The sequence below is a fragment of the Antechinus flavipes genome, chromosome 3 (assembly GCF_016432865.1).
Source record: "Antechinus flavipes isolate AdamAnt ecotype Samford, QLD, Australia chromosome 3, AdamAnt_v2, whole genome shotgun sequence".
Lineage (NCBI taxonomy): Eukaryota > Metazoa > Chordata > Mammalia > Dasyuromorphia > Dasyuridae > Antechinus > Antechinus flavipes.
Window position 1 is genome coordinate 621,790,595 of NC_067400.1, and position 16,886 is coordinate 621,807,480.

A 16,886-nucleotide genomic window follows, 5' to 3' on the forward strand; every position below is an offset into this window, starting at 1 on the left:
TTTACATTTTTTCCTTACTGTAGCCCTGGAAAGTAAGGACTATTATTAGCCCATTTTGCAAATGAGGAAACTGAGACAAACAGGTGCTCAAGGTCACACACCTATTCAATGTCTGGGTCTTCCTGATTTCAGACCCAGTGCTCTGTCTACCGTGCACAAACCCTTCCCTCCAACTATTTGCCTTGATTTGAGAGGAAAAACTCATAGGCCAGAGAAATGAGTGAAGTTCCTAGAGGAATAATGAAGGCAGTTAGCCGATAGGGTGAATGGACTGCTGGTCCCAGAGTCAGGGAGACCTTAGTTCAAAACTTGCCTCATATGGCCTAGTGGGAAGACATTAAGCAAGTTAACAAACTCATTGTTACTGTCCATGAGGGTAGTAGTAACACCTGCCTCCCAGGGTTATAATTAGGGGCAGAACCATGTCTAAAATGCTTTGTGTACATTCAAATGCTATGTACACTAGTACTTATTATTTTATGTCAATGAATTGCATTAAGTGGTTTTGTCTATAGCTGGGGATTGAGGGCCAAGAGTCTATCCCTTGGGAGAAGAGATTTACTGATTTCTTTCTGGGTTGGGGCTGGAATAATTATAGTTTGGGCCATTTTCCCGAGGCTATTTCCTAGCATAGCCATGGAAATGCCCTTGAACCTGGGAATAAGAGAGTTGAGAAGCAGATTAGCCCGGAGTGAAGTGGTGGGGCTGGCAGAGTTGTCTCCTGTTACCCCATGGGCATTACATCACATACCTCCTGCCCACAAGAGCTGTAAGAACAACTCCAGTGATTGATGTGAAACCTGGCAGGATGTGGGGAATGAACCTCCTGCATTTGCACGAATTGGGCCCAAGGTGCCCCAGGCTTGCCATTCAGGCAGACTCAGCCGCAAGGACTCCTCTCTCATCTTTTCTTATTAGCCTTTCACGGCAGCCTGGGAAAGTCCTCGGGTGAGATTGACCCTTCACCTCATAGCCTCAGCAGCCTGAGCCAGTGTTCTCAAGGGCCTGCCATTCTCAGGTTCTTGGACCTTTCCCTTCTGAGTATCCAGACCTCCCTGGGCAATGTCGGAGGCCAGGATCAGCTCTTGCTGGGATTGGCTCCTGTCAGCCCTAGAGAACCACAAGGGACAGCCTTACCATGGAAGCTTTGGGCTCCACCAGTCTGGGATTCTCAGGTATGGAAGCAAAGGTGCGTGTAGGTATGTGTGTGTGTGTGTGTGTGTGTGTGTGTGTGTGTGTGTGTGTGTGTATGTGTGTGTGTGTGTGTGTGTGAGAGAGAGAGAGAGAGAGAGAGAGAGAGAGAGAGAGAGAGAGAGAGAGAGAGAGAGGTCTATTCCCAGGAAGAACCACAGGGGCTCTGTGAGAAAGGGAGAAACTCCCCTTTGAGGAGTGGGCTACATTTCACTAGGAGGGGGAAGTCTTCCTGCTGGCCCATTTAATGTAATTATGGATTTTCCCCCCACTTGAGGGTCCCTTCACTATCACTCAGAGGCTCCTTGGTTAAGGGCTCTGCTTGTTAGGGTGTTCTTCTTTACATTAAGCTGAATTTTGCCGCCCTGGAATCTTCCTCTTCCTCATTTGCCCTTGGAACCACACAGACCACAATTTTGTTGTCACAGCAGCCCTTCATACGGTGAAAGATCTGAAAGTGCTAAACAGGAATTTATCTTTGATATTCAAGGAACTAGGGAAGTAGGGAAGCTTTTTGAGTAAGGGCAGTGACATCGTTGGAGCTTTGATTTAGGGACCTAATTTCAGTGACTCTGTGGAGCAGGATAGAAGAGGGAGACAGCCCTAGGAGGTCACTGCAATAGTCCAAGTAAGGAGTGATAATGGTCGGGACTAAGATTGTGGCTGTGTTTGTAGGCAAGAAGTGAGATAAATGGGGCAGTTAGCATTTATTAAGCACCTACTGAGTGCCAGGCAGTGGGGATAGAAAGAGAGAAGAGACAGTCTCTGCTCTCAAAGACCTCATAGTCCAGTTGGGGAAGACAACATGGCAACAGCTGTGGACAAACGGGAGAGAGGAAAAATAGGAGATGTTCAAACTGGGAAAATTGCTCTGTGGTGTGAGGACCCAGGTGAGATAATTAGGTGGTGGACGCAGTCTCAGAGATTGGGTAGATGGCTTCAGGGGCTCAGCAGCAGCCCGGGCTGGACTTTGGGAAGAGAAAAGTTGAGGCAGAATAAAGGCTTCAGGGACTCCAGGAGACAGAATACTGCAAGGGTAACACTAGGGAAGGCTCTCATAGACTTGGCTCCTTCTGGACCTCTTCACATCAGTCTTCCAGGGCTAGACCTGTACCTGAAGCCCTGGCCCTTTACCAGCAGGATTAAAGGCTGACCTCCTGGCTCTGTAAAGGATCGGCCCACCATACGGGACAGAAGGAGCGTTTGATGAGAGATTCTCTCTCGTTTACCTATTTTAAAGTGGAAAACAGTGAAAATGGGTATCAGGGTGGAGATAGTGGTTCTGGCCACCACATCCTGGGCCAGCCCCCAGTTCTCCTGCCTCCTCATCTTTGCTCACTTACAGCCAGCAGCTCTGGACTGGACTGAGGGCCCACCATGTTGCGCCCAGTCATTCCCCTCCTCTGTCTCGGTAAGTTTGGGCCCAGGCTCAAGCAGCGGGAGAACGGAGAGAAGGTCATTTGTCAGCAGGTTTTGGGATGAAAGGGGCCCGGAGACACAGAGAGCGTCCTGGGCAGGCAGAGCTCAACTCTTCAGCTCTGGCCCTGTGGGAGGATGTTAGTGAGGGAAGAGGCATGGAGGGCAGCTGTGGGCTGGAGGGCAAGACTCCGCCAATGGGACCTTCTCTTCTAGGTCTAGGTCTGGTCCAGGAGACAAAGGCACAGAAGGATAAGTACTTCTCCATGAACTTGCCTCTGTCTCCCAGCTCAGCCTCAGAACAAGCAGGGTGGCCGGACAGAGGTATGTAGGGTAGACTGATAGAGTGATTCCGGGAGAAGTCTGGGGAGCCAGAGCTGAAGGAGTCCACGAGGAGAGAGCAATCCCAGGCTCAGCTTCTGTCCCAGACCGTCCCCTTAGACCTCCCTCTGCAACAGGCCCTGCTCTTGGGAGGTCTCTTGGGACAAGGTGTGGTCCTGGTCCCAGGGGCCCCGAGGGAAAAGGAGCTTGCAGCTGCTGAAAGCTGGAGATGGCAGAGCAGACAAAGTCTGAAGCAAGAAACTGATCCCTGCCTTGAGAGAAAGGGAGTCCTTGCTGTGAGGGACTTAGGGCTGCCCCCATGGGCCAAGGGACCCGATGATCTGTACTGGGCCTGGTGACATGTGAGGGTGAGGAGCCTTCTCGGCTGGGTCCATGGGCCAGTGCTGGTCACTGAGAGACTGATTTGCCTTTGATTTAGCCCTCAACCCTGATCTCCTGAGGCTTTGTGGCTTACTACCAGATCCTTTGTCCTAAGTCCCAAAACCCACCTCTGTGGATTCTGGGGTCCTCATGTTCCCCATCTCTTTAATCCCATGGGAGAAAGGAGATTGCTGCTCCCCTTTAGTCCACATGAAGCCAGGAAGAATTACTCTTTCCTTGAAAACTCATGTCCTCTCTACTGGGGACAGCAAATATTTCCACTGAGTCCTTTTCCTCTTGTCCTCTGTCTAGCTCAGCCTTTGCGGGGGGAGACACAAAGTGGTTTTGTGGGAAGAACAAGGAATTTGGAATTAGGAATCGTCATTTTTTAGCATTGGTATGACCTTGGGTAGATGTCTTCATTTGCAAAATAAGGGGATTGGCTTGCATGACCTTGGAGATGCCTTTTGGCTCTGCATGGAGCATCCCAGGGGGCTTTTGTCTCCTGCTTTCCTCGTGTTCTAGTTTCTTTGTCTGTCTGCCTCAAGCCTCCCCTTCCTCCCATCCATGACTTGGCTGCCAAAGGAATCTGACCATGTTATTTGACATGCTCCAGTGGCTCCCATCACCCCCCAAATCATGAAAATTCTGTTTGGCGTCCAAAGCTCTTCATACCCCGCCTTCCCCCAAGCTTTCCAATCTTTTTTATGCCTTCCCAACCTCCCTCCACTCCATGTATTCTTTAATCCAATAATGTTGGACTCTGCTCTTCCTTTATTAAAACCCTCACTGAGTCTCCCTCCCTCATTGTTTTTTACCTCTTACTTCCTGTCCTCTCATTCTTTCTCCTTCCATGTCTCTCTCTCTCTTCTTTCTTTCTCTAACACTCTCTGCCAGGATCTCCTCCCAGGCCATCCCTCTCAGCCCATTCAGGTCCTGTGGTGAAGCCAGGGGAAGAGGTGATCTTCTGGTGCAGGAGGCCGCCAGGGCCCTATGAATGGCTGGTGACGTTCAGTCTGCTGAAGGCGGGGAGGCCAAAGTCCTTAGAGGAGAAGGAGGTACACTTTTCTCAAGCCAATTTCTCCCTGAAGTCTCCAAGTGTCCAGGATTCCGGGAACTACAGCTGCATGTACTATGAGACTTTGTGCCCACAAGTCAGATCAGAACCCAGTGAGACCCTGGAGTTCTGGGTGACAGGTGAGAGAGAGCAGGGGCACAGGACTGGGGACAAGAGCAGACTCTGGATTCTTGGAAAGAGAGGGTCAAAGTGATGGGGTTTAAGTTTGGGGGTTCCCTTTCATGGGAACCAAATGATAAGGCCTAGATTAAGGGAACCAAAATGAGATTAGGGTTTTTGGTGGTCAGGGAATTAAATGATAAGGTCTAGTGGCAGGTTCGGGGTTCAGAGAACCAAATGGAAAAGTTTGGCTCTCCTGTATCCTCTTGGGATTTGGCACAAGGGTAGGGAGTTTTGGGGAACCCCTTCTGGTGGTGCAGAGGTTCTCTATAAAGGAATTTACAGACCCGAAAACCTAGATTGATAAGAGGTTTATTATGGGGATTGGAAGTAAGGTTAGAAAGCCTGACAGAGACGCATAAAGTCTCGTTAGGGAAATAGGTGAGGATAAAGAGAAGATAACACTGGAAAAGAATATTATCCAGTGGGCAGAGACTTCCTTGGCATAGCATGGTGTGTTTAGAACCTCTGCAAAGAGAGGATTTTAGATTGGCTTTTTTATAACAGGAGTTTTGGCTACAAGCTGAGATGGAGTCCCAAGTTGGCTCATCTACAAACTGAGTTTCAGCCTGAGCTGGTATTTGTATAGAATTGAGTGAGTTTCTTTAATTGAACAGGGTTTGAAGTCTTTTAGCTCAGGACCAAACCAACCCCATGTAGATAACAGAATGAAGCTATTTATCTTGTTTTCCCTCTGGTGGGGTCCCTGACTGAGGCAGAGTCCAAGGGTCCCTTCTTCAAAAGGACAGTTTTGGAGAGGTCAGTGTGAGGAGCCCCTGTGAGCCCCATGTGGGAAAGTGGGGGAGCCAAGGGAGGCGTCCCTGTGTGAGGGGCCGCCCTGCCCAATGTGAATGAGTTAGATGGAGGCAGCAGCAAACTTCACTCCCTGAGAATGAGCCAGGTGGGTATGTTCCTCCAGGGAATGTCTCCAGCCTTTGGCACTGAGGTGGCGCCTGCCTGAAGGGAGGTCAGCCACGGAGCCTTGCTGGCCACCTGCTGAGCTCTCACCCCCTGGCAGAGGACCCAGATACTGCCATGGAGGCCTTTCTCATTGAGCCCTGGGAACTCAGAGTGGGGGGTGGGGCAGTGGGGGCACTTTTACCTCTGACACTGCAGGGTTGGAGTAGGGATGAACTCCAGTAGTGTAATAGAAAATAAAAAAAAAACCCTACATTTTTTTAAAGAGTTGAGTGAAGTTCCCAGTGAGGCAGGAATGGCAAAGAGAAGCTGGGAATAAAAGAAAGAGTGGCCAGGGGATCCCCCGCCCCAGGCTCACTAACTCCTTGGAGACTGGGAGAACTCTGGTCTCTGCTTTCCCCCGCAGACAGCCTTCCCAAGCCCTCACTCTCAGCCCGACCCAGTTCCAGGTTAACCCCAGGGGACAACGTGACCCTCCTGTGTCAGGGGCCATCCCGAGGTGTGGAGTTTGCTCTGTACAAGGATGGAGAGGAAACGCCTGTGAGCACCCGTGAGCCCACTCAGCAGGGGGCAGAGTTCCCCTTGATCCACGTGAACATCAGCCAGACTGGAAAGTACAGGTGCTCTTATCTCCTCGGGAGAGAGAGTCAAGTCCTGGCCCTGCCCAGTGATCCCCTGGAACTTAAAATACAAGGTGAGAGCCAGATGCTTGAAAGTCCATCTAAAGAATGATTGTAATTCTCCCTTCTCCCTAAATCCTTAATCTGCAGAACTGGGGAAATAGCCCCAGGAGTCCCTTTGGCTCTCACTTGGAAAGTTGGAGAAATAGAGGAAGGGAAGATCCTGCTTTTCCCTGGAATTTCAGGGCCATTGGGATCATGCTTGGGAGCTGGGCGGGGGGTGGGGGAGTGGGGGTGTGTGTTGGTTTTCAGAATCTTCACTCCTGGGATCTTCCCTTTTCCATTCCATTTTCTAGAGGAGCAGAATGAACGTCTTCTCACAAGAGGTAAGGGTCCATGAGATGGGGAAAGGGCTCAGTGACTCCCTTGGATTTGAGCTTGGGGGGATCATTTGTGAGAGGACAACAGAGCCTGATGACTAACGTTTTTACTTCTCTTCTCCCCGAATTACAGAAACCCAAACCATCCTCATCATTGCCCTCAGCTGTGCCTTTATCCTCTTTCTCCTCCTCTTCTTTACATTTGTCGGTCATCGTCAGTCTCAGACTGGTGAGTTTGGGGAGAAAGGGAATGAAACTGAAAGGAAGTTGAGGGTTTAAGTAGCATGGGGACCACTGGGACCTCAGTTTCTTCAGCTGTGAAAGTGGGGGCCAACATGAGATCAACTTTAAGGTGCTTTCCAGCTCTAAATCACAGGCAGGTGACTGACCCAGGTCTCCCTCTTTCTCTCTCATCAGTGATTTCACAAGGAGAGACCTCCAGAAGGTAGGGAGCTTCAGCTCATCTTCCCTTGCCTCCTTTGTCTAGTGTGATCTTAGATCTATGATTCTGTTGGGAAGAGAAGGATGAGTGGTACTCCCAGGATGACCCCGTGCTCTTTTTTCCTAATAGATTCCCAAGGTGCCTCAGTTGTACTTGGTTTGTCTGCTTCTCTTCCAAATCTGGAGCTCCTCAACATGAGACTGATTGTAAGTGACTGAGGCAGGTGGCAGGGCAGGGATCCTGGCTGTGTCCTTGGGAAGGCCTGATCTCAGGAGTCCCCACACTGACAAAACCTTCTTTCTGATTCAGATGCCCAGGTTGCCAAATGCAGACGCTCGAGGATATCTGTGAGTTATTCTGATCCCCTCTGGGAGGACACTGTCTCCTCCTGGATCTCAGCCTCATCTTTCCCATTCCCTCCTCACCCCCACCCCCCCATCCTTTGATTTTTGGTTTCATCCACTTTTCAGTAAATACCCATCATTTTTTCTTTCTTCCTTTGACTGAAACTGGCTAATCACTCCTATTTTTCCTTTTGGTTCCTGAGGCTGAAGACCCTGAGGGACTGACCTATATCCAGCTGAATTCAGAAGCCCTGAAGAAACAGCAGACAGTCCCTGGGAAGATGTGTCCTGATCCAACAACGTATGCTACTCTTGCTCTGCAATGATGAACAAGAACTTCTTGCTCTGTGTTTTTCCTTACGATCCTTTGCTAGATAATCATCCATGTTACCCTTCCTCAATGTGGATACTCCTTGGATTCTGTTTGGGTCTTCTCTTCCCACACCCTTTTGATGATTTCATCAGTTCCTCTGGCCTTCATCACCATAATGCAGAATATAAGTCCTGGGCTCTTCTCTGAGCTCTAGACCCACATCACTAGTAGCTGATCAAAAATTTCCAATTGGATGCCCTAACAGGCATTTCCAACTCTACTGTTCAAAGTAGAACTTTTTTGCTTTTTCCCTGTCCAAACCTTTACAACCCTTTCCTTTTTCAAACTTCCCTCCTTCTGTTAAAGACACCAATAGTCTTGTGGTCAATAGGTCACAACTTTGAAGTTATCCTTAAATTCTCTTTCTGCTGATCCACAGTCCTTTGCCAATTCTTTTCAATCCTACCATCTTGGTCATCTAGCCCCTTTCTTTGCTCACATTGTCACTTTTCCAGGCCCTTATCACCTCTCTCCTCAACTATTTCAATAGTCTATTAATCGAGGTTTCTGGGTTTGTCCTCTCTCCTTTACAATCCATCCTCCAGAAAGCTGTGAAGTGAAATTTCCTAAAGCTCATGTATGACCTAGTTGATATTCTGCCCAGGAGGCTTTTATGTCTCCCTCTTATTTTTAGAATCAAATATAACTTCTCCAGTTGGGCATTTAAAGCCTTTCACTGGCTAACTCCAGCCTGGCTTTCTAGACTCATTGTATGTTGCTAGCTTCACTCTTTCTCCATTTCAAACAAACTGACCAGTCCATTTCTCAAAACTAAGAGCTTCTCCACTGCTTTCCCACTCTTGGAATGGGGTTTCTTAGAGTCTTTCAAGGCTTCTCCAAGGATATCCTCTTATAGGTGACCTTTCCAGATTCTTCAAAACTGAGTGTCCTTCCCTACCATTATTTTTCTTAGTTATTGATGTTTTTCTTTTTTAAATAAATTGAGTAATTTAACTAAGACCAATAAATGGACACTTCTATATAAAGATGCAAAAAAGTGTTTAGAATTTAATGGATGTGTTGGGGGAGTGACATGTTTTGTCCATGGGACTTTTTGTGTTTTAGGAATGTCATTTAAGTGGTTGAGTGGAGGATGGATTGCAGGGGAAGATTCCTGAGGCAAGCAGCAACTATTGCAATAGTCCAGATATGAGGTGATGATGGCCTGCCCTAGGATGGTAGAAGTGTCAAAGGAAAGAAATGGGCATATTTGATAGGCGCTACAAAATTGACAGGTCTTGTCACAGAATTAGATATGGGGAGAGTGTGAGATATTGAGAAATCTAGGATGAGTCCTCTATTGTGAGTCCAGGATGATGGTAATGCCCTCTACAGTCACAGAGAAGTGAGAAAGAAGGGGAGGTTTTTGGAGAAAGATAATGAGAGCTGTTGGATCATAATGAGCTTAAGATGTCTACCGGACATCTAATTGGAGATGGGAGATTTGAGGTTAGCAGAGAGACTGGGGTATGAAAGATATATCTGTCAGAATAAAGATGGTAACCAAATCCTTGAGAGCTGATGAGCCATCAAGTGATATGGCTTAGAAGGTGAAGATAAGAGAGCTCAGGATAGTCTGGCAAATCACCTGTGGTTAGAGAGTATGACCTGGAGAAAGATGGCACACAGGAGAGAAATGGTCAGGTAAGTAAGATGAAAACCCGAAAGGAGACTGCAAGAAGACTGGAAACATGGATATGGGGTGGGGCGCATGACAGTGTATAAATGGCTTTGATGCCAAATACAGGATTGTATATTTTCTCCTGGAAGTGATAGGGAGCCACTGGGGTTTATTAGGTGAGTATGTGGAGTGGGGTGATGTGATCAGGCTTGAGACTTCAAATCAGTAGGACTTGGAAGCAGATTAGATATGGAAGGGAGAGTGAGGGAGAGTATCAACACTAAAGTCATGAGCCTGGGTGAGTAGGAGTATGTTGGTACCTTGGACAGCAATAAAAAAGTTAGGAAGATGGCAGGACTTTGCTGTGAGTGTGTGTGTGTGTGTGTGTGTGTGTGTGTGTGTGTGTGTGTGTGTGTGAAGCTAAGAGTGCAAGTTTGGACCTATTGCCCTCAAGATGTCTGTGGGGCATCCAGTTTCTCCAGTTTAATACATTCAATAGACAATGGGAGATTGGAGGGGGATTTGTCCAGGGGCTGGACAAATAGATTTGAGGAACAGTGGCACAGAGATAATTGAATTGATGAGAGCTGATGGAATCATCACATGAAACAGTAGAGGGAGAAGTGAAGAAGATCCAAGGAAGAGCCCTGGGGAAACTTTATGGCTAATAGATGTGACCTGGATGAAGATCCAGAAAAGGAAACAAGAAGGAGAATGGGTATACAAAGATCCCAGGTTCAGGAAATCCTAGAGAGGAGAACTTAAAGACAAAAGGGGGTTGAAGAAAGGTTAAGAAAGATAAATGTTGAGGAAAGAGCAAGTAGATGTGGTAGCCAGGAGATCTTTGGGAACTTTGGAAGGAGCAGTTTCAGCTGGGACCAGAAGTAAGATTGTGGAGAATTAAAAAGAAGTGGAGAGGGAAAAAAGTGAAAAACAAGGATTGTAGAAGATCTTTTCAAATCATTTAGCTATGAAAAGGAGGAGAGATATAGAATAATAACAGGCATGCTCAGGCTGGGAGAGGCATGTATGTGTTTGTAGGCAAGGAGGATGAAGCCATTTAACAGAGAAACTGAAGAATGGTGAGAGAGATGATAGAGGGACATTCTCAGCCGAATACAACAAAAGAGAATGGGATTGCTTGTGCTTAAAGAGGGGTTTGCCCTAGTGAGAAGGGCCAAGTATTTTTTTGATGGGGAACAAAAGAGAAGAAGACAAAAAATGAAAATCGATACTATATCGAAAAAATCTGAAAATAATTGCAACATGCTACCCTCTCACATTGTCAAAGGAGTGGAATGGGGGATTCCTCATCATTTCTATTTTTTGGGAACCATTGTTGTTCTTTGTAATTCTGATATATTCAATCTTGACAGTTTTGTGTCTTTTTCTTCCAATTACATTGTATAGTTGTCTAGTTGTATAGAAGCAAAAGGTCTTCTTTTGCTAACTTAGCCAATTTTCTGGGTATAAGAAGAAAACCTCAGGGCTCTTTTGATTTGCATTTCTCTTATTGTTAATGATTTGGAACTTTCATTTATATGATTTCAATAGGCTACAGTATTTCTTTTGAAGAGTCTTTTGTTCCTATCGTTTCATCACTCATCAATTGGGGAATGATTTTTGTAGGTACATATGCCTATGTGTAAATATACATTTACACATATATACGTATATATGTATATATACGTATATATGTGTATATATATATACTCTTAGCTTCACACACACACACACATATATAATAAATTTTGGTATACTTCTGTGCTTTTGTCTGTTCATCTGGTTGTATGCATAGATGTATAATGTAATATGTTACTTGTCTATATATCTTGTAAACTGAATCCTTGTCTGAGAAATTTCAAAGATTTTTCCCTTTTTTATGTTTCCTTCTTATTTTAGATGCATTATTTTTATTTATGAAGAAATTTTTTAGTTTCATGCAAACAGTTATCTATTTTATGTTCTTTAATTGCCTCCACCTCTTATTTAGTTAAGAACGTATCTCTTATTCAGAGCTTTAAAAATATATATATGAACCACTTCTCTCCTAATTATTTTTATAGTATGATTAAACTTAATTATCTATTTAGAATTTATTAGGTGGTACAAAATGTTTATATAAGTTTAGTTTCTACCATTTACTTTCTAGTTTTTCTAGACCGATTTAAAAAATCAAACAGGGAGTTCCTTTCTAAGTAATTAATTATTGGTTCCACTGAATACTTGGTTAGTAAGTTTTATTCTTTTTGTTCTCTTGTAAAATTATTTTCTGTAAGACTGATTTAATTGTATTTGATAACCAGTACCAAATTTTTTGATGACTATGGATTTATAATGTAATTTAAAATCTGATTTTTTCATTTCCATCTTTTTCATTATTTTCTATGATATTATAGATCTTTGATTTCTCCAAATGAATTTTGTTATTATTTTTTATCAAGTTCTATAAAGTATTCTTTTGATGTTTTGATTGGTATAGCAATAGGACTGTTTTCTGCGAACACTGAATCTTTTCCTCCAGTTGTTCAAGTTCTTAGTTTTTTTTTAAAGATAATTTTGTAATTGAAATTGTACAATTTCTTTGTGTGTTTTGCTAGATTGAGCTCTAGATAATTTATGCACTTTGTAGTTATTTTGAATATAATTTCCTTGTCTACAAGTAATTACAAGAAATTACAAGTAAATTACTTGTCTACTATTCCCTCTTGCATTATGTCAAAATGTGGAATTTTGTGGATTAATTTTGAAACTTGAAGTTTTGCTGAAACTATTGTTTCAATTAGTATCCTTGCTGGGTTTCTAATATACACATGTTTTTAAAAATTATCCAGGCATCAGTAAAATAGAGATAGTTTTATCTGTTTTTTGACTGTCTTTACAACTTTAATTTCTTTCTGTTGTCTTATTACCATTATTAGCATTTCTGGAATTATATCAAATAACAGAATGGAGCATAGACATCCTTGCTTAGCTTTTTCATTTATTGGTGAAGCTATTCTTTATCATTGCTTTGTAGATTTTTTTTTTACTTTATCAAAGGCTTTACCTGCATCTAATTGAAATAATTATATGGTTTTGCATATTTTAAAGATATTGAATCTCCCTGAAACACTCACTCACAATGAAAAATTTCTTGTTTATTTTGTGTAGACTTACAGGATTTTAAAAAATTTGAATCAGTAGTTATTCATAATATTTATCCATGTTCTCCTTCTGTGGTTTATCATTCTCTCATTTAAGGATTAGGATATATTTGCCCCATTAAAGAAATCTGATAATATGCTTTCTTTCTCAGTTTTTGAAAATAATTTTGTATAGTATTATTCTTTTTAAAAAAATATTTATTTAGGTGTGGCATTTGGGATTAAGTGATTTACCTAGAATCACACAGCTAGTTAGAGTTCAGTATTTGAGGCCTAATTTCAACTCAGATCCTCCTGACTTTGGATCAGCACTCTATCCACTGTACCATCTAGCTGCCCTTGCATAGTATTATTCTTTAAAATTTTGCTAGTCATCGTCCTGAATCCACTAGGATTTTAAAAATATGATAGTTCTTTTTTGGCTAGTTTACTTCTTTCTATTGTTAGTGGATTATTTAAAATGTCTGTCTGGTATTCAATATGTTTGATTATTTTATAATTTGGAAGGTATTTCTGTAATTTTTTTTTGTTCTTTGTTTTTTTATCATCCATACCTAGAAGGTCTTATTTTTTTAGTCACTTGGTTATTTGCTATTTTGTAGACTGGATTTTTTGTCCTTTTTTTTTCCTGAGGCAATTGGGATTAAGTGACTTGCCCAGGGTTACACAGCTAGGAATTCTTAAGTGTCTGAGACTAGATTTGAACTCAAGTCCTCCTGGACTTCAGGGCTGGTACTCTATCCACTGCACCACCTATCCTACACATAATATCTAAGTACATTCTTAGAGAGAACGTGCACATCATCAGGACTGCCTTGGAAGCTGGCCCTTCAATGACTCTGGCTACCACATCCTAGTCCAGCTTCCATCAGCCAATCCATCGAATCACTCTACACATAAACGTATCAGCATTATGTGTGTGTTTGTGTCGGTGTGCATGTTATAGCAACAAGTGGCAGGGTGAATTAGAACTTTACTGTATAGTCATAAAATTAATAGTCAATAGTCAATAATTAAAAGCATTTATTAAGTATACTAAGTGCTGGAGATAAATAAATGAAGGAAGTAAAACAGTCTCTCTCCTCAAAGGCCTCACTATCTTACATTGTCTGTTTAAGCCTACAAATCCCGGAAATTACCAGTAAGTTTTCAGAGCCCACAGACAGTCGAAGAATGAAGGGATTATATACCGCTTTGTTGCTTTTACCTTCCTACTAATATTGGAATTGATTCCAACTGGAGATGTCGATGCATTAATATATCTTGTGTCTGGACATGAAAGGCAGGCTATCCACTGTCTTGTTGACACCCATAATTTCTATAAGTGTTTTCAAAATCACTCCAATATAATCCAGGTAGAATTAAGTTTTGTTGCTCAGTCCTTCAAGGATCAGTCTTTCTAGAAGATATAAAGGTATTTTTTCCCATTATTTCATAAACTGACTAGCACACGACGGTCACTTTGTGCTTCGTTGTCTCAGAGATCCATCGAAGTCCCCATGATCAGTCTCAACTATCACTTCCCCAGGGTCAAAGAGAGCCCTTAAAAATTCATGATGGGGCCATGTTCCTTGTTTGGAGAGTACACAGGACCATATACTTCTTTGGTGACATTTCCTTTTTCTTTGAAAATGATCCCCTTGTTCTCAGCTTCTGCATTAGTCACATTCTCCTCCCCAAGTACTAATGGTTGAATCAAACTTTTATGAAATGCACACTTTGTGCTAAGCACTGGAAATATAAATAGTCAAGACAGAGCCTTTCTATTCTCAAGAAGCTCACATTCTAAAGATGAAGGTGACACATTTGAGTAGTTTCTGTCATGAGCCAGGTGGATAGATCCCATGATTCTTAGGGGGTCAGTGGCAAAGCAGATAATGCCGTATCTTTATGTAATGATTTATGTCATTCTCCCTGGGCATCTTGAGTTCAAGGTCCTCGATTGTGGACAGTAGACTCTGAAGGAAGATGGTGGTGGGAGCTTGATTTGCCTGGCGCAGTCTGCCACCTGTCTTTCCCTTAGGGTACTGTCCAGCTTCAGCTTGATGGACTTCTCTGCTTAGCACAGTGCCTGACATGTAGTAGACTCTTAATAGAAGTTTATTGATTGATGGGCAATTCATTGGCAGTTGGCAGAGAAATTCTGACCCTTTTCCACAGGAGTTATTTCCCTAGATTATGTCTGTGAAGACTAGGCTGGGAACAGAACCAGAAGTTTAGGGTGGGTGGGGAAATACTGGGGTGGGCTGCTGGGCTTAGAGCAGACAAGAGATTCAGGGAGCAGGGAGTGTGCTGTTGCTGAGATCTGGGAAATAATGGGTTGAGCCTTTCTCTTCAGGGTCGTGTCAGGAGGGAGGACAGGTTTGGGATTGGTGGGTTCACTGTCCAAAAGCTAAATAGTTAAATAGTAGCAGAAAGATTCCCCAGATCTGTTGAGCTATTAAAGATTGGGGCTCCAGGATCAGAACTTAATTCCCACAGGGGACTAGGGCTGGAGCTACATCCAAAGATGGTGGGAGAGCAAAGACTGGAAGATGAACTGAGAGGCTCTCGGCTCTCAGAGAGACCTTATAATGGAGTCTGGGCTCCTGGCAGCCTCACTTGTAAGAGATCTGTTAGAAACAAGCCTTCTCTGGTACTTTAGGCATTAACCTTCTGACTTTGGTTCCACCCCGGCTATCTGAGTCCCTGATCCTCTTGGCTCTAGGGTTTTGCCCCAGGTCTGGTCCTTTGGCTCTAAGCTTGATAACTCTTGTCTTGGGTCTTTCAGGGGCTGCTGTCTGAGACCCTGGGCCTTTTAAAGCTTGCTGCAAGTCCTTCTCTTCTGCTCTGTCAAAGCAGAAAAACATGAGGTCTACCTGTCAGGGGTTGGGGTAGCAGCTCTGACTACCACATCCTGGTCCAGCTTTTAGTCCTCTTGCCTCCTTTCTGCTGCTCAGTTAAAGCCTCCACCCCACAGCTGACTCTCTGGGTCAGCACATGACCCACATTCATTTTCCTGCTCTGTTTTGGCGAGTTCTAAAGCTGGACTTGGGGTACATGGTGGGTGAGATGGCATTCTGAAGAGGAATTGGCCAGAAAATGGGAAGAGAAATGGAGATGTATCCTGGAGAGAAAAGACCATATATCCTGACCCTCTCCTCCCATTCTTGGCCAAGGTTGACTGAGCAAAGAAATTGCTTTTTGAGAAGTGAAGAGAGGCAATTATGGATAGAAAGTGGAAACAGCCACAACCTGAAATCCTCTCACAGGACTAATGCTGAGTCAAGCAATAGAGGTTCATAATGGTGAGTCTTTTCTCCCTCAACTTTCCCCCTCCATTCTTCCTTAGTGTTAGCTTGGCACAGAAAGCAACTGACAGAACAATCAGAAATATCAGATAGCAGATTGTGAGGTAATCCCGGGAAAGCCTGGGAAATTGGAGCCGAGGCTGCCAGAGGGCAGGGAGGAATCCCAGGCAACTCACACCGTCTGGCCCACACCATCCCTCCTCTGCATTGTCCCCCAGCAGCTGTGACCCTCTGGTGCCAGGGGCCAAAGAAATGAGAACTTCCAGCTAATCAATTCAGAAGATGTCTGAGAATTGAGAAATATGACTAATCAGGAACCCTCCTCCCCCTGTTGGGATTCTAGGAGTCAGAAGTATGTAGGGAGTTAGTGCTATCATCATAGGCAGGAAACCTGATGATCAATCTCTTGGAGACCATGGTGAAATGTAACAGGACAGGGTCATTAAAAATCTTTCTACAGGGGGAAGTTTCATGCTGAAAACTAAGTGCTAGAAGTCTTTTTTATTAAATAACTTTTTATACCTTTTTATTTACAAATTACATGCATGGGGAATTTTACAGCATTGACAATTGCCAAACCTTTTGTTCCAATTTTTCCCCTCCTTCCCTTTATCCCCTCCCCCAGATGGTAGGTTGGCCAATAAATGTTAAATATGTTAAAGTATAAATTAAATACAATATAAACATACATGTCCAAACAGTTATTTTGTTGTACAAAAAGAATCAGACTTTGAAATAGTGTACTATTAGCCTGTGAAAGAAATAAAAAATCCAGGTGGACAAAAACATAGGGATTGGGAATTCTATGTAGTGGTTCATGGTCATCTCCCAGAGTTCTTTCCCTGGGTGTAGCTGGTTCAGTTCATTCCTGCTCCATTGGAACTGATTTGGTTCATCTCATTGCTGAAGATGGCCAGGTCCATCAGAATTGATCATCATATAGTATTGTTCTTGAAGTGTATAATGATCTCCTGGTCCTGCTCATTTCACTCAGCATCAATTCATGTGAGTCTCTCCAGGCCTTTCTGAAATCCTCCCACTGGTCATTTCTTACAGAACAATAATATTCCATAATATTTATATTTCATCTGCTGAAGTGGTTTACCAGGCTATGGCCATTGGACATGCTACAGCTCCTTGGAGCTACAGGTGAAAAGTTGGGTGAATCAGGTGAACATCAAAGGTCTTCCCTCCATGGATAGTCCA

General features: G+C 43.7%; 1 protein-coding gene across 1 annotated transcript; it reads left to right on the forward strand.

Annotated features, from left to right (window-relative positions):
- The first annotated feature begins 790 nt into the window (after nt 1-790).
- Nucleotides 791-8,620, forward strand: LOC127556461 (immunoglobulin superfamily member 1-like). Its single transcript, XM_051989630.1, has 9 exons — nt 791-1,175; nt 4,207-4,506; nt 5,871-6,158; nt 6,441-6,470; nt 6,598-6,693; nt 6,882-6,909; nt 7,036-7,112; nt 7,216-7,253; nt 7,454-8,620. Exons 1-9 carry the CDS (start codon nt 1,139-1,141, stop codon nt 7,574-7,576), a joined length of 1,017 nt encoding a protein of 338 aa, XP_051845590.1. The 5' UTR covers nt 791-1,138; the 3' UTR covers nt 7,577-8,620.
- The last annotated feature ends 8,266 nt before the right edge of the window (nt 8,621-16,886 follow it).

Excerpts from the sequence above, each read along its gene's own strand:
- LOC127556461 (XM_051989630.1), top strand. The coding sequence starts at position 1,139 with ATGGAAGCTTTGGGCTCCACCAGTCTGGGATTCTCAG. Across the intron at positions 1,176-4,206 it reads CACCAGTCTGGGATTCTCAG|GATCTCCTCCCAGGCCATCC; the intron begins GTATGGAAGCAA and ends ACTCTCTGCCAG. Across the intron at positions 6,910-7,035 it reads CAAGGAGAGACCTCCAGAAG|ATTCCCAAGGTGCCTCAGTT; the intron begins GTAGGGAGCTTC and ends TTTTCCTAATAG.